The sequence below is a fragment of the Aethalodelphis obliquidens genome, unplaced genomic scaffold (genome assembly GCF_003676395.1).
Source record: "Aethalodelphis obliquidens isolate GAN/ISIS:26980383/991018 unplaced genomic scaffold, ASM367639v1 scaffold25, whole genome shotgun sequence".
NCBI lineage: Eukaryota > Metazoa > Chordata > Mammalia > Artiodactyla > Delphinidae > Aethalodelphis > Aethalodelphis obliquidens.
This window is the reverse complement of record NW_020837969.1, coordinates 14,137,173-14,161,666: the sequence shown is the minus strand read 5'-3', so window position 1 is coordinate 14,161,666 and position 24,494 is coordinate 14,137,173. Positions and strand designations below refer to the sequence as shown.

Sequence of the window (24,494 nt, the reverse complement as noted above, 5' to 3'; positions counted from 1 at the left end):
CAAAAATGCAATACATCTTTCTGACTAGTAAATTAGATTTTTAGGGAGTTAGTTCTTAAATAAATATTTAATGCATGTTACTGCAATGCAGAACAGTGTTTATTAAAAATGTAGGATAATGTTGCCAATAAAATAGTTTCTGGCTGTAGTGAAGTAGCATATTTCAAATATTCATGCTGTACCGCCATTTAAATTCAGGGTATCAACTGGTACACCAGCAAACGACAAAAGGGAATCCTCTGGCTTGTGCAATGTTAAAGAATTTAAATTGGAGATTTCATCTGCTACTGGCCTCATCAGGAAAAAAAGGTGACTGGGAGAAAAACTACCCTCTCTCCGAATCACAGCAGAAACCCTCAGAGGTTGTTTCCCTAAAAGGTGCAATTACCAATTTTAACCTATTTAAATATACTTCTGTGTTTCTTTTGAATTTTTCTTACAGTGAAACATATGTTCTCATAATACATTAAAACTAAAAATTTCTTTGTAGATTCAGAAGAACCAAATCAGAATGAAGTTGGAAAGAGGCAGTGGTAGGCAGAATTCTGAAATGTCTCCCAAGATTTCCCACTCAGATCCCAGGGACTGAAGAAGCTGGGGTACCCTGTCTGTCCATGATTACACTATGTTACAGGACAAAAGCAATTCTGCAGATGTAATTAAGGTTACTAAACAGTCAACTTTGAGCTAATCAAAATGGGGCTTATCTGGGTGTGCCTAATCTCATCACATGACCCCTTTAAAAACAGAGTTTCCTTCTGCTGTTAGTATAAAAGAAGTCCTAGAGACTCAAAGTTTGAGAGCGACTGGGCAGGAGGGAGGCTCTCCATTGCTTCCTCTAGAACCACATGTTTACAGCGGGTGTGGTTTGGGGAAGCAAAAGGATGAGGAGAACAGAAGGTGGGGATATCCCACGATAACTCCAAAAATAAAGAAGGTGCTGTTCCTAGCAAAAGGGGGTCAAAGTTAAATGTTTCTATCAGCATCTCATTAGATGCTGGAAATAAATGCATTTGATCCAGATACCTTCCAGGGTAAAAACTGACCCTTCTGTGCCCAGTATCTCTTTGTGAGAAAGGTCTGTTGGTTCAAAGCTGACATTCTTTGGTTGTCTGTGACAAGGAATAGAACATCAATTCAACAGTCCACCACCTGGAGAGATTTCTAAGCTGTAAATCCCTGCGACCCAATGATGCTTATGGTTTTTGCTGACTCCCAGGTAGCCCTAAGAGATTTTACTTTTTGCTATCAGCTAAGCAAAACGTTCTGGTATTTCTATTTCTCCTCTAGTTTATTCTTCAGAGTATGGGAAACTCTAAATCAGTCTGTGATAACAGCGTGAGGATCATTTTGTTAGAAAGCCTGAGTGACACTAATGACATCAACTCAAAAGTACTTTTACTTTAAATACATTATGAATCAGTCATCCACTAACTTATCCTTTAAAATCATTCATATTTCAAACTGACATCAATGCTTAGAATAAAATGTAGCCCCCATGTTTAAAATTTATTTTTCTTGAGATACCTCTTTTGAGTAGAAGTAAGACAGGTAATGGGGATATAAATGGATATTTGATCATCCTTTAATTAAAAAAATCAGCATCTGCATTTCCATACTACAGAAGATGATATAATTTCTCATTTCCAACTCTGACACGGTTTTGGAGAATTTCCAATTAAAATATGAGTAACAGATTATTCTGGGGCTAAATGAAGATTTTAGTCCAAAAGGTAACATGTAGCAATATTTTACTTTACATTGAATTTCACATTTAATGTAGGGTCACTTCAAACAAACAAACAAACACAAAGGTTTAAACGTAAGTGCATAAAATTGATAAATAAGACTGATTTCCACAAATAAAACTCCAATTATCCAAGGTCATCTGGGAACAAGGTTTTCTACGTATATCCACTTTCTAGATAAGAAGGTTAACCATAGGATGGGACTCTTTTCTACTTGCATCACATATGTTCCTAACTTTTCCGACCAGCTTAGGGGCTGGGTGGTCTACACTGGCGTCTTTTGGATATTAAAGTGGGCTGCAGCCTATGGTGTTTCCCAGGTGGCTTTGCTTTTGTAAGCTTTTTATTTGATATCCATTGAAGAATACATCTTCCATCCTCTTAATTTGTCATTTCTATCAGCTATGGCCTTGGAAAAACTGAAAAAACAATTTTATTAAAATTACTTATTAAATGAAGTTTTAAAAAGTCACTGAGTGAGGGACTAGAGACATTGTCCATGGCATTAAAATTCAGGGAGTGGGCGTCAGTTATCAGCTTGACAGGTATGTTCTGGAGGATTGAATCTACTGAAAGTCCAATACTAAGTGAGACATGACTGGGTTACCTAATATAGATGAATGGCTTCTCTTTTCCTTTAACCATGAAAGAATTCTAGAAGAAATATGCCAAAATCAGAGGCAGAACATCTGTGTTCTAATGACATATCGAGACATGAGTTCCATAAAGCAAGAGCATATTGTAGAAGTGTCATCATAATGGGAGTGGAGAGATTTAAAGACCTCTGTTGCCAACCTTATCACCCACTAGTGGCCTAAATTTGGGAAGAAACGTACATTTCCACTAAATTCATTCCCTTCTAATAAAAGGGAGTGTAGTCATCCCTGGGTATCCGCAAGTGATTGGTTCCAGGACCTCCCGCAGACACCAATCCATGGATGCTTAAGTCCCTTATATAAAACGGTGTAGTATTTGCATATGGATACACACATCCAACTGTATACTTTATTTTTTTTCTTAATTTTGTAAATATGTATTTATATTTAGGTACAGGACAACACTAGAAATAGATATACCGAGATATTACTACTATCTCCATAGGGTGATTTTATGGGTGATTTCTATTTTTTCATCTCTAATTTCCAAATAAATCTTACATAATGAACATATTTTCTTTTTATTAGGAGATAATATTTTCTTAAAGAAATAAGAAAACAACGGAGGATTTCACATCAGAATAAACTGAAAATACAGGGTCCTTAGAATCAGAGCTGTATTTGTCAATATCCTTTTTTTGTTTGTTTTTGAATGAGTTTACTCTTTTTTGAATTTTATTTTATTTTATTATACAGCAGGTTCTCATTAGTTATCCATTTTATACACATCAGTGTATACATGTTAATCCCAATTCATCACACCACCCCCACCGCCACCCACCACTTTCCCCCCTTGGTGTCCATACGTTTGTTCTCCATCTGTGTCTCAATTTCTGCCCTGCAAACTGGTTCATCTGTACCATTTTTCTAGGTTCCACATACATGTGTTAATATACGATATTTGTTTTTCTCTCTCTAACTTCACTCTGTATGATAGTCTCTAGATCCACCCACATCACTACAAATGACTGAATTTCATTCCTTTTTATGGCTGAGTAATATTCCATTGTATATATGTGCCACATCTTCTTTATCCATTCATCTGTCGGTGGGCATTTAGGTTGCTTCCATGACCTGGCTATTGTAAATAGTGCTGCAATGAACATTGGGGTGCATGTGTCTTTTTGAATTATGGTTTTCTCTGGGTATATGCCCAGTAGTGGGATTGCTGGGTCATATGGTAATTCTATTTTTAGTTTTTTAAGGAACCTCCATATTGTTCTCCATAGTGGCTGTATCAATTTACATTCCCACCAGCAGTGCAAGAGTGTTCCCTTTTCTCCACACCCTCCCTCTCCAGCATTTGTTGTTTGTAGATTTTCTGATGATGCCCATTCTAACTGGTGTGAGGTGATACCTCATTGTAGTTTTGATTTGCATTTCTCTAGTGATTAGTGCTGTTGAGCAGCTTTTCATGTGCTTCTTGGCCATCTGTATGTCCTCTTTGGAGAAATGTCTATTTAGGTCTTCTGCCCATTTTTGGATTGGGTTGTTAGTTTTTTCAATATTGAGCTGCATGAGGTGTCTATCTATTCTGGAGATTAATCCATTGTCCGTTAATTCATTTGCAAGTATTTTCTTCCATTCTGAGGGTTGTCTTTTCGTCTTGTTTATAGTTTCCTTTGCTGTGCAAAAGCTTTTGTTTCATTAGGTCCCATCTGGGTTTTTTTGTTTGTTTTTAATAAATTTAATTAATTTATTTTTGGCTGCGTTGGGTCTTTGTTGCTGTGTGTGGGCTTTCTCTAGTTGCAGCGAGCGGGGCTTACTCTTCATTGTGGTGTACGGGCTTCTCATTACAGTGGCTTCTCTTGTTGAGGAGCATGGGCTCTAGGTGCACGGGCTTCAGTAGTTATGGCATGCGGGCTCGGTAGTTGTGGCATGTGGGCTTAGTTGCTCCACGGCATGTGGGGTCTTCCCAGATCAGGGCTCGAACCTGTGTTCCCTGCATTGGCAGGTGGATTCTTAACCACTGTGCCACCAGGGAAACCCCCTACTTGTTTATTTTTGGTTTTATTTCTATTACTCTAGGAGGTGGGTCAAAAAAGATTTTGCTGTGATTTATGTCAGAGAGTGTTCTCCTATGTTTTCCTCTAGGAGTTTTATAGTGTTCGGTCTTACATTTAGGTCTTTAATCCATTTTGAGTTTATTTTGGTGTATGGTGTTAGGGAGCATTCTAATTTCATTCTTTTAGATGTAGCTGTCCAGTTTTCCCAGCAACACTTATTGAAGAGAATGTCTTTTCTCCATTGTATGTCATTTTAAATATATCAGGCCACTCCCTTCTGGCTTGTAGGGTTTCTGCTGAGAAATCAGCTGTTAACCTTACGGGAGTTCCCTTCTATTTTATTTGTCATTTTTCTCTTGTTGCTTTCAATCATTTTTCTTTGTCTTTAATTCTTGTCAGTTTGATTACTATGTGTCTCACCATATTTCTCCTTGAGTTTATCCTTCCTGGGACTCTCTGTGCTTCCTGGACTTGGATGGTTATCTCTTGGGTGGTTATAGTTTTTGACTATAGTCTCTTCAAATATTTTCTTGGGTCCTTTCTCTCCCTCTTCTCCTTCTGGGACCCCTATAATGCAAATGTTGGTGCATTTAATGTTGTCCCAGAGGTCTCTTAGGCTGTCTTCATTTCTTTTCAGTCTTTTTTCTTTATTCTGTTCCATGGCAGTGAATTCCACCATTCTGTCTTCCAGGTCACTTCTCTGTTCTTCTGCCTCAGTTATTCTGCTATTGATTCCTTGTAGTGTATTTTTCATTTCGGTTATTATATTGTTCATCTGTTTGTTTGTTCCTTAATTCTTCTAGGTGTTTGTTAAATATTTCTTGCATCTTCTGGATCTTTGCCTCCATTCTTTTTCCGAGGTCCTGGATCATCTTCACTATCATTATTCTGAATTATTTTTCTGGAAGGTTCCCTGTCTCCACTTCATTTAATTGTTTTTCTGGGGTTTTATCTTGTTCCTTCATCTCGTACATAGCCCTCTGCCTTTTCATTTTGTCTGTCTTTCTGTGAATGTGGTTTTTGTTCCACAGGCTGCAGGATTGTAGTTCTTCTTGCTTCTGTTGTCTGCCCTCTGGTGGATAAGACTATCTAAGAGGCTTGTGCAAGCTTCCTGGTGGGAGGGACTGGTGGTGGGTAGAGCTGGGTGCTGCTCTGGTGGGCAGAGCTCAGTAAAACTTTAATCTGTTGGGTGGGGCTGAGTTCTCTCCCTGTTGTTTGTTTGGCCTGAGGTGACCCAGCACTCGAGCCTGCAGGCCCTTTGGTGGGGCTAATGGTGGACTCTGGGGGGCTCATGCCAAGGAGTACTTCCCAGAACTTCTGCTGCCAGTGTCCTTGTCCCTTGGTGAGCCACAGCCACCCCCCACCTCTGCAGGAGACCCTCCAACACTAGCAGGTAGATCTGGTTCAGTCTCCTATGGGGTCACTGCTCCTTCCCCTGGGTCCTAATGTGCACACTACTTTGTGTGTGCCCTCCAAGAGTGGAGTCTCTGTTTCCCCCACTCCTGTTGAAGTCCTGCAATCAAATCCCACTAGCCTTCAAGGTCTGATTATCTGGGAATTCCTCCTCCCGTTGCTGTACCCCCAGATTGGGAAGCCTGGTGCAGGTCTCAGAACCTTCACTGCAGTGGGTGGACTTCTGTGGTATAATTGTTCTCCAGTTTGTGAGTCACCCACCCAGCGGTTATGGGATTTGATTTTATTGTGATTGTGCCCCTCCTACCCTCTCACTGGGGCTTCTCCTTTGTCTTTGCATGTGGGGTATCTTTTTTGGTGAGTTCCAGCGTCTTCCTGTCAATGACCGTTCAGCAATTAGTTGTGATTCCGGTGCTCTCGCAAGAGGGAGTGAGCGCACATCCTTCTACTCCACCATCTTGAACCTCCAACTGTATACTTTAAATCATCTCTAGATTACTTATAATACTTAATACAATGTAAATGCTATGTAAATAGCTTTGCTTTTTGGAACTTTCTGGAATTTTTTTTCAAATATTTTCGATCAGCCATTCGTTAAATCCATGGATTCAGAATTCATGGATAGGGAGAGCCCCCGGCATAACTTGATAAACTCTAAGGTCCTTCGAGCTCCAAAAGCCATAAATCAACTCCCTGAATCACTGTGAGGGACGGGAGATTACCAAGAGGAATCTTTTCCAATAATACATGATATAAAAAGGTAATTGTGATGCTCTGAGGAATGAAAGGAAGGCTATAAGTACACCGTCCAAAGGGAAATAGGAACAGAACCTCTGAGTCAATTTATGAGTGATTTGCTATAGATGATTAAATCTGAAAAGTATCATAATGGTTATTCTTCTCATAATTGATGCCACTGATATAATTCTTGAAACTTAAGCTCCTTATGTCTAAGTACTTAATTACTCACCCTTTTCAAACAAATGTATGTGTATACATGCATGTATATGTTCCTGAGTCTACAAGAATACCTTAAAAATATTCTGGAACTTCAATTAAATTATATCCTTTGGGTCCATTGATTGAAATTGGATTGGCCTGTGGATCCCTCTGCTGAGAAGCTTTTATGTGTTTATTTGGGTACAGTCATCAGTTTACTTTTGGGATCAAGACCAGAGGTCAGAGCTATGATGGTGATGGAGATATGAAAACTCACGCTTTGGTAGACTTGACCCCAAGGTAAATGGGGACAAGAAAAAAATTAGGTTTAGGGATTAAGAATATTGAGTTCATGATCTACAAATTGTAAATGCAAAGCTTCCTTTAAAGAAAGACCTTTTTGTGGTAAGAGAGCAGCCCAGTAGTATAGTTAGGATTCATTTGTGTTTCTCCTCTTCAACTTGATCCAGATGCCGTTACTTGGACGAAGAATCAGTTCTCCTGCCAGACCAAGTTCTTCTCTTTTTTGGGTGGATTCTACCCAAAAATGCCTCAGGATGCAGGAAAGAATGGTCTTTTCTTCCATCATGGCAAACTTTTGACCTTCAAATTAATGTAAATAGCAACACTTTAACGATAGATGTATCTCAAATGTGAGAAATCACAAGTCCAATTAGAGGAAGCAAGCAATTTTATATTTTCGCAGTGGGCCCTGGGAGAATCAGAATCACTTGGGATGCTTGTAAAACATGAAGATTCTTGAGTGCCCTTCCTGTTCCCACCCAGTGCATCTGAACAGCTGAAGTGGGCCAGGTATTTGTATTTTAGCAAAACTGAGATGAATCCTGGGCTCGTTTAAGCATGAGAATCACCACTCTCGACTGATTTCTTATTTGGGCCTTTAACTTAAATTTAATTTACTCGAGAGGTACTAAATAAGCGTCAGATTCATCCATTTAAATCTGGCCTTAATTTACAAATGTCTGCATTTACATAAACGATAAAATGCTAGAGATTCTGAAGCTGAAAGTGTTTATAATGCATGGTGACGTGCATTCACTTTGCTTAAGCACTTCATCTGGCCTTGTGGTAAGCATTTTGTGTTTTGGTTTTGCAAAATGCAGTTCTTAAAATCAACAAACACAGAAATTAAGCTAAATATAACTAATTGTTTTAAATAGGTTTTGTACCATATGAAGTGTGTTCTATTTTAATCTAAAAGCTACAACATTTTCAAACTCTACCATGAAACTATTTATGCTTTATGTTATGGGCTAAATTGTGTCCCCCCAAATTCATAGGTTGAAGTCCTAAACCTCAGTATCTCAGAATATGACTATTTGGAGATGGGAACTTTAAAGAAGTAATTAAATTAAAATGGTCAAAAATAAAATAAAATAATCAGATGGGTGGACCCTAATCCAATCTGACTGGCAGTCCCTATAAAAAGAAGAGATTAGGACACAGACACACACAGAGGAAAGACCATGTGGGGAGACGGGGAGAAGAAGATCACTTACAAGCTAAGCAGGTATTTATTACCAATCCTGCTGATACCTTGATCTTGGACTGCTAGCTTCAGATTTGGGAGGAAATAAATTCCTGTGTTTAAGCCACCCAGTGTGTGGTACCATGTTATGGCTGCCCTAGCAAACTAATACACTTTATGACAGTCACATTTTAAAACAGTAATGTATAGTAAAGTGGAGGGAAGAGGAAGCCAGTTTTTTAAAAAGACAGTTGCCTTTGGGCTGCTACATCTCAAGAAATTTTTGTGTGAAACCCCCTACTCTGCAGGCCTGAAAGGTCAAACAAGTTCTGATGGATACAAACCTATACAGTTTCGGGGTCCAGCAGAGAAGGGCACATATGCGTATGAATGACGTCCTTTCAAATTCTCGGGAAAGAACCGTTCTGGCTTGAACTCCTCAGGATTGGGGAAGTACCTTGGATCTCTGTGCAGTGCATAGGGCATGATGATTACTTGAGAGCCTTTCACGATTTTGTAACCCGCTGTCAAGAAGTAGTCAATAGGCCATGAGTATGGAGCAAGACAGACATTAAAATAATCCACTCTCCCTCCTATTCAAATTATAGAATTCTTACCAACTTCACAGTCTTCATTAAGATTACGGGCAAAGAAAGGAACAGAAGGAAAAAGGCGAAGGCTCTCTTTAACAACACATTCCAGATATTTAAGTTTCTTCAGGTCATCTAAGGTAGGAGGACGATCAGATCTCCCTGGTTGTAAGTAAATACATGAGATAACAAGGAAAGGATTATTTGAGCTTGGAGGATGGGACATTGAAGAATACATGCATCAAAACATGTTAAATACCTACAGCTAAAGTAGAGTTTCTAGTATTACCCATAATCAAAATAAAATGAGATATGCTCAGTAAAAGAAACCAGACACCAACGGTCACATGTTGTGGGATTCCATTTATAGGAAGTATTCAGAACAGGTAGTAAATCCATAGAGACAGACAGTAACTTAGCAGTTGCCAGGGGCTGGGGGAAGAGAGGAGAGTGGCTGATTAATGGGACAGAGTTTCCTTTTGGGGTGCTGGGACTCCAGTGACATCACTGCTGGCATCAGCCTAGGACAGCTTACCTGCGGACTGCTGGTTGTGTCATAGAAAAGTTTGTCCTACCGGCTTAATGCATCTTTTCTCTCATTCGTGGCCAGACGCAATGCTGTATGAAACAGTTTTCCTTGACCCCATGACTCAGTGCTTTATGTAGATATGTCTGCTTCATCTATTAAGCAGTGAGATGCTTGAGGACAGTAACATTTATCTGTGCATCCCCAGCATCTAGCCCAGTGCAGTCACATGCCATGCAATTAGCAAATGCCTGTATTCTGTAAGTGATGAATAAGGCTTTGCTAAGAAGACTGGGACTGGAAGGGATCCCATAGGGGAGGCTTCCTGCTTATTGCTGTATCTTTAGAACAGGTCCTGCTGTTTGTGCTTCATGAGCAGGAACGGCACTTGCTTCCATGGACATGGTACCCACAGTGTAACCAGTGAAGGGACAAAACATACCAAACACTTCCTCCAGTTCGTTGTCCACTTTTTGCTGGACTTCTGGATACGAACCCAATAGATATAAGGACAAGTTTATTGCAGCTGCGGTTGTATCGTGACCCTACAAATGTAAGGAAAAAATAACTTAGTGGAGTAGTATTGCGAAGATCAGAAGAGAGAACTCTATTTGGAATTGTCTCTGGATTGGACAGCTGCACTGCGATTCCAAACAGAATAAATTAATTCGGTACAGTATTCGGTACAGTATTTCACCTTGGTGAGAAACAAACAAATAAAACAATCCCTTCAAAGGGAAGGTTCATGCTTAGATAGATATTCCAACACTCTACGGTCCTTCGAGCTCCAAAAGCCATCAATCAACTCCCTGAATCACTGTGAGGGACGGGAGATTACCAAGAGGAATCTTTTCCAGTAATACATGATATAAAAAGGTAATTGTGATGCTCTGAGGAATGAAAGGAAGGCTGTAAGTACACCGTCCAAAGGGAAATAGGAAGAGAACCTCTGAGTCAACTTATAAATGATCTGCTGTAGATGATTAAATCTGAAAAGTATCATAATGGTTATTCTTCTCATAATTGAGAAGAATTATGCATGTGTGGTGAGAAGTGGCTAGGCTGTGCTAATAAGGGGGCCTTCCAAGGGAACTAGGTGCTCTTGACTGTTTTTAAGGGGAAAAAGCCTGACTTTTATGAGCCAGTTTACCAGATCTGTACTCCTCCACCTTCTAGCATTTGTAAGGTAGGCTTTACCTGTCAGCCCTGGACGCCAGGGTGTCTGTGTGTGGTTCTGAGTAACATCCTGCATGTCAGGAAGTTGATAAATAGCCTCCCGTAATACTTGCTGAGCTTCAGGCAAAATACTAAGTACTTTGCAGAAACTAATTCAATTTTCCTTTAGAAAGACTCTGTGAAATACCTGATACAGATATTTACATTTTAGAGATTAAGAACAGATGACAAATTTTTTTTTACAGGAGTTCTGCAGAAAAAAAAAAGTTTGGAAAATCAATAATAATATTATAACTCTATGAATAAGACTTTTAGGGGAACTAAACCGAAAACAAATTGTTTCCTCTATGGAAGTTCTTACTTTTCCATTTTCCCCATGCAACAAAAGTGATGGTTATAATTTTTCTTTTTCTGGGCAGAAATCTCCAAAGCATTTGCTTCATAAAACAGCTTCGAAGTTGAATTGTTTGAGGTTTATTCTGCAATTTTATAAAATACATATTTTCCGAGTCTCTGATATTGGTGCCATTGCCTCTTCTCAGGCTTGCTGTTCCTTCACAGAGACTACCCTGAGCTGTGGACCAGATCTGACCCATTTCACTCAGTTGTTTACCAGTCACAGGAGGAAGTGCTCTTGCTAAAGAATTCTTAATAACTTCGCTTGAATTTATAGGCGGAAGCCTGATCCCAATGTGTAAGAGATGTCGGCTGAACTTCCTGCTTCCACGCGTCTGCTACCCGAGGAAAGCAGGATTAAGCAAAGCACAAAGCACACAGTTTATAGAAGTGGGACAGGGCAGGGGCAGGAACCTTAGTATCCAGTGGCCAGCACCTGGGGCAGGAAAGGTGTGGTTGTAATAACCTGCAACCTCTCTATGGAGGAGGTCACCATATTATAATCATACGAGGTGTGTCTCCTATTTGATGCAAAGAAGAAAGAACTTAGAATTTCAAACAATGTTAGAGCTGGAAGAAACGGATCATTATTCTGGTTGTTTTCATGAAAGTGAGAGGTTTTTGGTAGGAGAAGGATGTGTGTGTGCACGTGTGCATGAGAGTGTATGTGGGCGTGTGTGTGTGTGCGCGTGTGTATGCAGGGCGGAGATGTGAGATGGTCTCTCCACTTTAACTTCAAATGATAATAGCCAATATCCACCACACCCTTCCCATGCTCCGGGCAAGATTCTTCGTGCGCTTTAAAAAATCATTCATCTAATCCTTATAATTATCCTGCGAGGCCCGTGCTATAACAGTGAGGACACCAAAGCCCAGAGAGGCTCCATGAGTTACCCGAGGTCCCACCTCTAGTACAGGTTAGAGGTGGGATTTGGCCCCAGAGACCCCAGCTTAACACTGCTCCACATTTTAGCTAATTTAGATGTCCATTTTCTGCATAAAATTTCTTTTCAGTGAAGCACTCTGCTTAAAAAAGAAGTTTAAAACCACTGATCTAATCCATCTCTCTATTTTATACACAGGGAAGCTGTGACAGAAATCTGAGATGATTGGCACCATCTCATAAGGCTAGTCAGCATGGAGCCAGAATGAGAACTCGGGTCTAGGGACCCTTGACACAGCTTGCTTTCCTATACTGTGCCCCCGGGAGAATGTGCGATCTGGCAGTATACCCAGAGGCACACTGTACCCATAGGTACACTGTACCCAGAGGCACACTGTACCCAGAGGCACACTGTACCCAGGTGCCTGCAAGCAGGGCTGCTCACACCGTCCATGGCTGGCATGTACTGAGCCATCCAAAGCCACCCATGCCCTTCACTTTCCTCCACTTCCAGGATATTACCACAGGGAGCTTTTTAAAACCATTTCTTCATCTTTATTTGGCAATCCACACACTGAGAGATTCACTCTTTGTAATATTTAATAATGCTAGAATTACCTTTTGTAAAAACTGCATCTTTCTTTTCATTATTTGAAGGTCAGAAATCCCTTTAGAATCACAATCTAGTTAAATTCTCTGTCGGAGGGCTCTTGCTATCTTCTCTAGTTTGGGCAGCTCAAAGCAAGAGCTAAGCACTCATTTGCTAGAACTTCAAAAAGGAGGTAGAGAAAAGACAGACGTGTGGGTTTCAGAAATTTTTAAAAAGCATGAAGCAATATAGGGAAAGCAATTTCTGACTTCTTTTCTACTTGGAAAAATCCAATGGGTTTTAGGTTTTCCTGAGAAAACAATGTGTCTAGCGCTATACTCAACACGAGTCAAAGGCTTTTTCTGAAGAAGAAAGCTGATCTGGTACTTAATCAGGTTCTTACATTTTGTAATTTCTAATTATAATGTAGCGACTCATCCTCAGTTATATGAAGCTACTTTAAAACTTGAATAAACTTTTAAAAATGATGCTAAAGATTCTAGAAAATAACTGCAATTTGTTTAATGATACCCGAAAATAACGTGATGAGATAAAATACCTCAAACATAAAGGTGTCAACTTCTTCTCGAATCTCTTCATAACTCAGCTTGTTCCCTTGGTCATCAGTCACATTTAAAAGCAAGTCAAGAAAACCCCTGCGTTTATTATTGCGTGGAGGAGAGTCCTTGTCATTACTTCTACCTTCTTCATGTCTCTTCATTTCATTGGCCCGTTCAGTGATGACCTGTACGAGTTAAACAATCATATGCTCTTGTTTGGAATTTGATGTAGCCTCATAATATATTTTCTTATGAAAATATACTAGCTTCTTTCATGGATTTTTTTTCCATGAAACCTTTCCTGTTCTAACTCAACAATAACTTAGGCTCTCGTGGAAAATATAGTAAAGCTTCCTGTTAACATTTTAGGGCATTATTTGATAAGACTTTTAAAAACAAATTTAATGTCAGACAAATTCAGAATATTCAAGGGCTATTTCTGCCATCTTTCTAACACGGAAATAGAGTTAGTAGTCCCCTAGGTGGTGCCCTAGAGATTTGGATGAGCTAATGAGAAAAAGTTTAGGTGGTGGGAGAATGCAATCATTATATAATAGACTAATAATGGATTGCTCTCATTACAGCTTGCATCGGGGACAAGAAACAGCAGGTTGAGCAGTCAGTTCAGCCTATGTGCTCACTGTTCCTGCTGCCTAGATTTCTCTTTCTTCAGGTGCCAGTGTGGCTGACTCCCTCCCTCCTTTTAAGGTCTTGACCCCTTCTCACAGCATCAGAAAGACCTTCCCGGATCACTGCTAACCTGGTCCCTAGCACTCACTATCTTCCTAGCCTTACTTTATTTTTTTTTCCATTTCACTTACACCTGACATTATAGTATACTTGCTATATAATATAATGCATGAATGTACCATCCATGTGGCAGCAAATTTGTCTTTGTTCATTGATATAATTCCAACCCTTAGAACATTGTCTGGCATTTTAAGGATGTTCCTTAGATCTTTGCTGAATGAATAAAAGAATTAAAGCCCATAAACTTAATTTGGCTATACATTTCAACTTTCTTCTCCTATCAGGCAATTGACCAAACCTACTACTAAGTGATTTGAATGAATAGATCCTAAGTGCTTTGAGGACAAAACACCATATCTCCTTTCATTCTTGGGGGAACCCCCTAGGGCCTGGCACTCCATATGCAACTTTCAATATTTATTAAATAAATAATATTGTCCATCCAATTTGGAATTCATTAATTATTGATATTGATAGTAATGCATGTAATTTGAGGAAAAATGTGGTCATTCTCCTACTGCCCAGTAATGGAGATAACTCTGTCCTCCACTGTGGCCACCTCAATCCAACACCTCATTCATCCAACGTTTCCTGACTGGGAACCACATAATCTGTTGGTGACAGGCTGTACCTCACTGTAAGGAAGAAATGCCAATATAGTTTAAACCGAAACTGACAGCAAAGAGAGAATATATTTAAATTGGTACTTTTATCAGTACATTTAAATCATAATTTGGTGTATATTTTCAATTAAATATTGCTTTGTCAAAAGCACATGTTTAACACAAGACTGACATCTTATATCTGAAACAATACCACTATCTCCTTGTTATTTTTTAATTGGAAGTAAAATAGTGACATCTACTTAATTTTAATCTTTTCCAAGTTGAGATACTGCTATAAATGCCCTTTGCCTTTGAAAGCTACTGCCTAATCCAAACATTTTCCCTAAGACTCTCATGACATGGATCCCCTCCTCTTTATTCATTCAACATAGCACCCTGGTTGTTAATAAATATTTATAGTTCATATCACATTTTGTAATTTTTTTAATAGACGACCTGCTCTACTAGACTAACCTCTTTCAGGGGACATACATATCTTATTACTATGTTTTTAACACTTGGTACAGTGTTTGGCACCTAACAGGTGTTTAATTAATATTTGGTGAGTACATAATAAAAATGTAATCACACTGTCTCCTTCTTTCCATTATTATTCAACTTTTATTTTATGAGACACAGGCTCCAGGGTATGTTAACACAGGATAAAAATCTTGGACATATAAAAGATCTAGAAATGGAGAGTGGTGATGGTTTCAGAACACTGGGAGTGCAGTTAATGGTAAATTTTATGTTGTGTATACTTTATCACAATTTAAAAAAATCAAGGGCTTACATTTTTGGTAAAATTATGTAGGATTTTTAGGCTCCTTTTGTGTTCCCATCCATCTCTAAATATAAAGAACAAAAGGTCAAGCCAAAGCCAGGGCATCTTCATTCTTTGATGTATTGAATCACTCATCCTATAAATAGGATAAAAACACATCAGCTGATACACTGAAAATGAGCACCTAATTGATGCCCGCTCTCAATGAGGGTAATATGTAGGGATGATAATGATTCGTCTTAGAGGCTACTAGGATCCAGGCTTTACACTCAACAATGAAGGCATGGGGTATTACACATCCAGTGAAGCTTAAACATTTAATGGGTCCTTTAGAGGAATGAAGAATCTGTTATAAAACATCCTTGCTAAATGGTCATCTGATCTCTGCTTCTTTTTCTCCAGGGAGAGTTCTTGACCACCCCAGGCTGCCTGTGGCTCTTGTAGCACAAGCTGATATGAAATCTGCCTCTTTATAGTGTCCACTCATTTGCTTTCTCACTCCTCCGTAGTGCCAGTAAACTACGGGTTGCCCTCTTCCACAGAAAAGTGCTCGTTAAATGCCCATCCGTCACATAGCTGTCACGAGCACCACCCTCATTATTCCCAGTGAGAAGCAGAAAGACCTCTACACGATCTTCCTCCTTCATGACCAGCTTAGATGTCAATTCCTCAGAGAAGACCTTTCCTGACCACGCAATCTGTAAAACACATCCCTGTTTTCCTCTCTCATATCAACTTGATCTTTTCTTTCTAAGCAATTATTATAATTTATAAGTTTATATTCATTTGCTTCAATGCCTGTCTCTCCTGCTGTTCTGTTTCATGTGCCCATATAAAACTAGTCAGTACCTTGTGCAGTGAATGGCAGATTATAGATGCTCAACAAGTAGTTGTTAAGATGAAGTGAAATGAGCCGTGGACTTAAAGATAGGATACATTGAATCAAATCCTGGCCCTGCCTCTTAATAGCTGAATAATCACAAGCAATTTTAAAAGTAAAGTTGATTATTTCAATTAAAAAATAATACATACTCAGTGCAGAAAATATAGGAAAGGAGAATGAATCACAACAAAACCAAAACACAATAAGAGAGAGCACACACACAATAATAACCGCAGCTAACATTTTGGTATAGTATCTCCTAGCTTTTTCTATGAATAATTTTTTTATACCTAGTGGTTATCAAACTACCAAAAAATTTATGTCTTTCTTTTATCACTTAGCATCATAATGTAATCTCTCGATATATTATAAAATAGTCATTTAAAATTACTGCATAATCTGGATGTGCCATAAGCATTCCTGTACTGTTGAAAGACATGCTTAAATGGTTAGGTTAACTGTTAGTATAATGTTTCACTTTGAAACGATGAAAAAGCTACAGTACAGACAGAAATTATTAGCAAGAATTTTTTAAAGCCCTGATCAATAACAATTTTATTTTATTTTATTTTTTTGGGCCACACCACGCAGCTTGCGGGACCTTAGTTCCCTGGCCAGGGATAGAACCTGGGCCCTCAACAGTGAAAGCGCAGAGTCCTAACCACTGGACTGCCAGGGAATTCCCGATAACTATTTTAGAAATAATTAGGACTTCATTTACCTATAAACTGCTTGAACATACTCGGAATCATCGTTGCTTTGAGCACCAATGTTCTTCCCCATAGCTGTTTCTGTAAAATATAGTGAGAAGCAACCATTCAATTAATGCACATATCTTGGCTACATTTTCCAGTGGCAGACACTTGAAAAAAGACATTATGTCCTGTTCTGTCCATATATATTGTAGAATTGTTCTTTTCCCACTTCTCTTACTCCCAGTTCCTGCTTCTCTTACTGTTTCTCTTACTCCCAGTTCCTGCCCTTCCTTCCCTCGAACCTTCTGGTCATGTTGGCTCAGTGACCATTTGTCCGAAGTCCTGTGAATGGCTGCTGCTTCTCAGGTGGCTAATTTAGCAATAGGACCTTCCAGAAGAACCCAATGTCCTTTCTCCCCTGCCCCGCCCCGCCCTATGGACTTTTTCTATTTGTGCCATTTTATCATTACATCCTAACTTTAAAAATAAATCAGTGAGACTTACCACAGATTATATCTAAGGCACAAAGAGTGATGTAAAAAAAGCAGTTAAATGCTTCTTGGTCAACATGTTTTTCAAGCTTATTAACCAATATATTTGCTTGTTCATTCATGACATCTAAGAAATCTTCCAGAATTGTAAAATGGAAAGTGGGTGTTAACATTTTTCTCCTAGAGCGCCACCTGTTTCCAGTACTAGAAATAAAATACATGGTTACAAAGAAAAAAGAAGCAACACCTGAAACAAATAAAATATAAATATAGTCATCATCAAGTTCTCTTGAAACAGCTTAATCTACAGATTCTCAAATGCTTTGGTCAGAATGACAAAGACTCATGTATAGTTACAGAATGAATATTTTGAATACTGTTCTATATTACTAATGTTTAGAAGAGTATTCATTAAAAATGGAAACATTTAAGAATTGTTCTAAATTTCTAAGCTCTGAGTTCCTAAAAATTAGAATTTTTCTTCCCTCTATCAACATCTTAGTCCTCAGATGATCCACTGCTCCATGATTTTCTTTCATCTCTACTATCTTTGAATTCTCCAAAGTCCCCACCAGGGTCCTGCCTTTCTCTTGCTAGGCCCTTTCTCAGAGGATGGAGTCCTGTTTCTGGGTGCCAACTCAAGAAGTGAGGCTACTGTGTTCGATACACTTCTCTGAGGGTGACTGCCTTTTTCATTATATTTTCAAGATTTCCCTTCTGCAAACTATCCTTAGCTTTACTCCATTTATATATCAGTACCTCCTCATTTTTCTTGGAACACTAGTGATTAACATTATTGAATATAGTGGCTGGAGATTACCATACACCCTATCTATCAAAGGCCCATTGTTAGCTGGACCTTTCCTTCCAGCTTCTCCCATAATTCCCAATACCTCAATCTTGCTATTGGAAGAATACCTTGTGTCAGTTCCTCAAATAACAAATTACCCATAGAAATAACTGTTTCTACAAGACAGCTTTACAAATTTCCACTGAGGTACCTTGTAAGAAGTCCTAGGCCAAGCCACGGTTCTAGGAACTTGTACATATAGGATTTGTCAATGTGCTTTGAACTAGTTAAAATTACCTTTAAAAGAGAAAAAAAAATTGAGGGATATAGACATCAAAACAATTTCAGTTATAAGAACACCTGGCTAGAACACAACTAATTTTTAAAGCAAGATTTCATAATTGTTATTTCTCTGTGATTCATTTTCATTCCTGTGCCTCAAAGAAATGTAATTAGAGTTTTGAACGTATAATTGTCATTCAGTATTGAGGACTAAATGGAGTTGAAAGGAAGGAAAATGTCCAAGATGATTCCTGGTTCTTCCCACAAACTAGGAACCAAGCAGAGTCATTTCTTGAGGGGAGAGGGGAGAGGGGAGAGGCAGGTGAATCCGGAGGATGACCACATCTAATTAGATTCCCACACCATCAGACAGACAGTGGAATATTGATCACATCTGCCACATACTCACCTCCACATTTTCTGCGTTATAAAGGAACACCAGAGGTACAGGCCCGAGCCAGAGTTTCACCAGTGGCAGGTGTCGGTATTCTTCAGTGTACTGAATCATCTGCTGAAAAAAATCTGGGAGAAAATATTTAATCTTAAATTTAATCAAGACAAGAATTTTGTCTAATAAGGATACAGCACAGGGAACTCTACTTAGTACTCTGCAATGGCCTATATGGGAAAAGAATCTAAAAAAGAGTAGGTATATGTATATGTATAACTTATCCACTTTTCTGTACACATGAAATTAGCACAACATTGTAAATCAACTATACTCCAATAAAAAGTTTTTAAAAGACAAAAATTTTGTAATAAGTTCCTTATTGTGTCTTTTGGTTCCTTGGGGTTTTTGTTTTTGTTTTACTTTGGACAAGTCACTTAATATCTCCCAGAGAGATATTTGTTGTTGTTGTTTTAGATTCCACACAGAAGTGAGATCACAAAATACTTGCCTTGCTTTGTCTGACTTATTTCATTGAGCATTATGCCCTCAAGGTTCATCCACGTTTTCACAAATGGCAATATTTCCTTCTTTTTTATGACTGAATAATATTCCTCTGTGTGTGTGTGTGTGTGTGTACCACATTTTCTTTATCCATTCGTCCAGTGATGGACACTTAGGTTGCTTCCATGTCTTTGCTACTGTAAATAATACTGTAGTGTACATGGCGTGCATATATCTTTTCAAGTTAATGTTTTCATTTTCTTCGTATATATACCTGGAAGTGAAACTGAGGGATCATACGGTAGTTCAGTTTTTAATGTTTTAATGTTTTGAGGAATCCCCATACTGTTTTCCACAGTGGCTGCAGCAATTTATATTTTCACCAACAGTGCTCAAGAGTTCCCTTCTCTCTTGCCAAAATGTGTTACTTCTTGTCTTTTTGATTATAGCCATTCTAAAAAGTGTGGGGTGAAGTCCTATTGTGGTTTTTATTTGCATTTCCCTGACGGGTAGTGATGTTGAGCACATTTTCATGTATCTGTTGGTCATCTGTATGCCTTCTTTGGGAAAATGTCTATTCAGACCCTCTGCCTATTTTTAAATGAGATTGTTCAGGGTTTTTTGCTGTTGACTTGTATGAGTTCTTTATATATTTTGGATATTAACCCCTTATTAGATATATGATTTGCAAATCATATATCCCATTTTGTAGGTTTCCTTTTCATTTTCTTAATGGTTTTATTTGCTGTGCAGAAGCTTTTTAATTTGATGTAGTCTCAATTGTTTATTTTTGCTTTTGTTGCCTTTGCTTTTGGTGTCAAATCCAAAAAATCAAGGAGCTTACCACTTATGTTTTCTTCTATGAGGTATACGGCTTCAGGTCTTACACTTAAGTCTTTAATCAATTTTGAGTTATTATCATGCATGGTGTAAGATAGTGGTCCAGTTTTATTCTTTTGCAAGTGTCTGTCTAGTTTTCCCAACACCATTTATTGAGAGTCTGTTCTTTCCCCATTATCTGTTCTTGGATTCTTTGTGCTAAATTAATTGACCACCATCTGTTTATTTCTGGGTTTCTATTCTGTTCCATTGATCTATGTGTCTGCATTTATGCCAGTACCATACTGTTTTGATTACCATGGCTTTGTAATATATCTTGAAATCAGGAAGTGTGATGCCTTCAGTTTTGTTCTTCTTTCTCAAAATTGCTTTAGCTATTTGAGGTCATTTGTATTCCATACAAAATTTGGTACTATTCTATTTCTGTGGCAAATGTCATTGAGAGCTTGATAGGGATTGCATTGAATCTGAGAATTGCTCTGGATAGTATGGAAATTTTAACAATATTAATTCTTCCAATCCATGAACATGGAATATCTTTCCATTTATTTGTGTCTTATTCAATTTATTTCAGCAGTGTCTCATAGTTTTCAGTGTACACCTTTTTTACTTCCTTAGTTAAATTTATTCCTAGGTATTTTATTCTTTTTGATGCAATTGTAAATGGGATTGTTTTCTTAATTTCTCTTTCTGATAGTTCATTATTAGTGTATAGAAACACAACTGATTTTTATATATTGATTTTGTATCCTGCAACTTTACTGAAGTAGTTTATTAGCTCTAATAATTTTTTTTTGCTGGAATCTTTAGGGTTTTCTACAATTTCATGTTATCTGCAAAGACTAACAGTTTTACTTCTTCCTTTCCAATTTTGTGGAGGGGAAGGCTAGTTGGGAGGCATATGGGTATCCAGGGCTTCTCCTGGGCAATGGGAATGCCTGATTGACAACAGTGGGATTCATCCCAAACTCACTGTGAGGCTACTAATATGATGCTTGAGATTTTGACAGGGTTTTTTTTTTTTTTTAACGTGGGAATTTGGGCAAGGGGAAAAACTGCTATGGCATAAAAAACAGAACCATTAAGCTCTTCAGCTCTTTTTCCATGTCAAAAAATGTGCTCGTGCTCAGTCCATCCCTGGTCCTCTTCCATCCTTAAGCTTCACCCACCCCTGAGCTTCAGGGCAAGTTGTTCAAAGCTGGAGAAGGGCTAAGGCTGGGGATGTCCACTGCATATAAAATTAAATCAATAGTCTTGATTTTTTTAAGTGTTTGCACGCCAAACCTAATAATAATAATCTTAAAATAATTAACATTCATTATGTCATATTTACTTGTTATGGCAGGTTATTGTATGTCAGATCTAGTGCTCAGGGTTTCAGGTGTATTATGTCTTTTGTGCCTCACCACAGTTATATGGGGAGGGACGCTGTTATTACTGTCATTAAACAATTGAGGAAGTTGTGCACAGTTAAGCAACTTGCCCAGTATATCACCGAGCTGGTAAATGGTGGAATCTGGCTTTGTACCCAAGGCAGTCAGACCCCAGAATGCACCACCTTAACCATATTACCGCACTTCTTCAAAATGTCTTCTGGTCAAGACAGTTGGTAACATTGCCATGAAAAGAGCTGGGTCAGGTCAACAGTATCAAAATATCTGGCTTCGTGCTAATATACTGCCTGCCTTGGTCTGGTCTGACAGAGGAGACAGGGAAGTCTGAATTTGTGGTTTGAAGATATCAGGTCCAATAGCAGGTGGCAGCTGAGGAAGACGGGTGCTGACATAGATGCAAAAGCAAGAGATTAGAGTTCAAAGGGCTCATGGGAAAGCAACTGCAATACTCCAGGTGGAATTACTGAGGGCAGAATTTGGACAGTAGCCACAAAATGAAAAGCACAGCCTCCTGTATAAGAGACAAAGGTGCTGAGAACAGGGAATATTTCTCAGAATATTCTGATATCCCCAATTTTGCTGAGCTCAATGCTGGGCACAAAGCAGGGCTTCAATAAATGGTTGATTGACAACTTTAACTTAGTCTAACCAAGTTCTAGACAGTGATCTAGATACCACATGCATTAAATTTCATCCTTAAAATTACTCTGTAATACATTTACAAGTAAATGGTAAACAAACAAACAAAACCCCTCTAACTTAGAGAGTTTCAAACAACTTCCCCAAATCCGTCAACTTGGTTGCAAAGCTGGAAATGGAGCAAAAGTTTACCTGTTGCCAAAATCCAGTACTTGTATGACGGATCAAAAAGTCCCTTTATAAAAGACAATACACTGTCATTCTCTTCACTCAGAAAGTAATTCCAAAGAGAATTATGTTAAATATTCCAGTCAACTCACAGTTTGTTTTGAAACAGGTCTTATTCAATAGAGATTTCAAGTCTTAGAAAAATTCCCAAAAAGAATATGATGAGACTCCTCTAGTATATTGTTTCTTTTGTGGGGAGGGGAGGGTTCATATTTCTACATAATTATTTTTTAATACTATAAAGCCTTAGGATCGAAGGGGAGGTTAGCTCTGCTTTAAGTATTATCCAAGATGATTTTACAAATGTGGTTTTCATATAAATAAATGTGAGAGGGGGAGAGAGAGGGAGAGAGAGAGAGAGAGGGGGAGAGAGAGAGAGAGGGAGAGAGAGAGAGAGGGAAAGAGAGGGAGGGAGAGAGGGAAAGAGAGAGAGGGAGGGAGAGAGAGAGAGAGGGAGAGAGAGAGAGGGAGAGAGAGAGGAAGAGAGGGGGGAGAGAGGGGGGGGGAGGGGGGAGAGAGAGGGAGGGAGAGAGAGGGAGAGAGGGAGAGAGAGAGAGAGAAAGAGAGAGAGAGAGGAAGAGAGAGAGAGAGAGAGAGAGAGGGAGATTTCTAAGTTCTAAGGATTTGCCTTGTTCAGGGAAGTTTCTGCCTTTAAGGCTTTAACAGCCAAGACAGAAGCAAAGATTGCAGTGCTCTGAGGTAGGAGCAGGTAGGAGGTGGGAAGAGAAGAAGCAAAAATTCAGGACAAAAGCTCAGAGATGCTGCAACCTACGCTGTACACAAAGAAAAAGTTAGTTGGGAACGGAGGGCACTAGCAATTTTGCCAGGTGACATAGGGAAACTGGATAGAACTGGAACTCCATCCTCCAGCGGGTGACAAATCCTCTCTCCCAGCGTCAGCACCTCAAGCCCTGGTGTCCAGGCTGTAAGAAGGCCGGCGGCGCGGCGCAGGTCGGGAGCCCCCATCCCTGGGACGGGGACTTGGCCGGCCTGGGCGCGGTCCCTTACCTCTCGCGTCCGGCTTTAACATCAGCGCGTGTCCCAGGAAGGGGTAGGCGCCCTCCAAGGTTGGGACCGCACGCATCTGCTGCCATGTCCACGCGTAGCTCGCCACCATCCGCAGGAGGTGCAGGGTGAGGATGGCGCCCGCCAGGGAGACCGCGCACAACCCGCCCCAGAGCAGCAACCTCTGCCCGAAGCTCAGCAGCCACAGCGCCAGCATCGCGCCTGCGGGCCGCTCTGCAGCTGGACTGAGGCTGCGGGGACCGCGGGGCGGGATGCTCGGGGCGGCGGGCGCGGTGCAGCCCCGGGAGGTCAAGGGCGCCGGCCCCGGGCGGAGTTTCCTGGCCTCTGGAAAGTCGGGCGGTGCCCACAGGGTGCGGGGCGCTCCGGGAGCAGAAGGGGGCGTCGCCGGCCCCGCTCACTTCCCCGTCCGGCCGGAGGAGGTGGGCACAGGCCTGGCCGCCCTGAAGCGGGGGCAGCCCTGCTTCTCGCGACAAGGTTGGAGTCTCCGAGGCTCCTCGATCAGGCACCGCGGGGGCCCAAGCCGACGTAACCGGCCTCTTTGTTTGCTTCGAGCAGAAAACGAAAGTCCGGGAAACGAGCATTGTGGGCTGCGCTGATGTAAATGGTGGCACGTTAGTGGGTGGAGCGGGGAGGATGCTGAAGGTGAAATGGAAGGCAGCTTAGTGACGGAGAGGCGCTCCGGGGCCAGAGGGGGCTGAGCTTTGGCTTATAGGCCCCCCTCTGCTGGGGTCGGGACGACTCAGGCTAGAGTGCGCAGGATATTTTTAAATGGAAATAAAGACGTATCTGGTTTGAAACTCAGCCTCTGGAGCTCGTTTTTTTCCCGGCTGGGTACCTAAGCTCATTTCCTTGCACATCTGCCAGTGGTCCAGTCCGCTGGGACTGGCTGCCTACCCGCCCGGAGGTGGGTTGCATCCTGGCATCCGCATCGGGGTCATTCGGGCAGCTACCTACTTTGATCCAGAGTAGCCTTAGGGACACGACCTTAGGGGCACCAGTTATCAGTCTGCATCGGATAGCTGATTGCGACACAGGGGAGTTGAGTAAGGTTGTTGGTGATCCAAATATTTTTCAAAATATTTTCGGGAACAAGAAAAGGTAGCACCCCAAGAGAACAAGGCAAGGGCGGGTGGGAGAGGATGGAGGTCGCGTTCTCTGAAAGCGGTGGAGGTAAGTGATGCTGGGAGGGGAGGTTTCGATGAGACAGTAGTTATGGAGTGCTCT

General features: G+C 40.2%; 1 protein-coding gene across 1 annotated transcript; it reads right to left on the bottom strand.

The window, feature by feature from the left end:
• Positions 1-7,040: 7,040 nt before the first annotated feature.
• Positions 7,041-24,046, bottom strand: CYP4V2 (cytochrome P450 family 4 subfamily V member 2). Its single transcript, XM_027122667.1, has 11 exons — positions 23,253-24,046; positions 18,661-18,773; positions 18,181-18,266; positions 17,193-17,383; positions 16,715-16,784; positions 15,120-15,246; positions 12,971-13,156; positions 9,810-9,912; positions 8,869-9,003; positions 8,596-8,775; positions 7,041-7,365 (listed from the first exon to the last, which is right to left on the bottom strand). The coding sequence occupies exons 1-11, from the start codon at positions 23,464-23,466 to the stop codon at positions 7,193-7,195; spliced, it is 1,578 nt and encodes a 525-aa protein (XP_026978468.1). The 5' UTR covers positions 23,467-24,046; the 3' UTR covers positions 7,041-7,192.
• Between the last annotated feature and the right edge of the window lie 448 nt (positions 24,047-24,494).

Excerpts from the sequence above, each read along its gene's own strand:
- CYP4V2 (XM_027122667.1), bottom strand. The coding sequence starts at position 23,466 with ATGCTGGCGCTGTGGCTGCTGAGCTTCGGGCAGAGGTTGCTGCTCTGG. Across the intron at positions 16,785-17,192 it reads TGCCTTAGATATAATCTGTG|AAACAGCTATGGGGAAGAAC; the intron begins GTAAGTCTCACT and ends TATATTTTACAG. Across the intron at positions 9,004-9,809 it reads CGAACTGGAGGAAGTGTTTG|GGAGATCTGATCGTCCTCCT; the intron begins GTATGTTTTGTC and ends ACTTACAACCAG.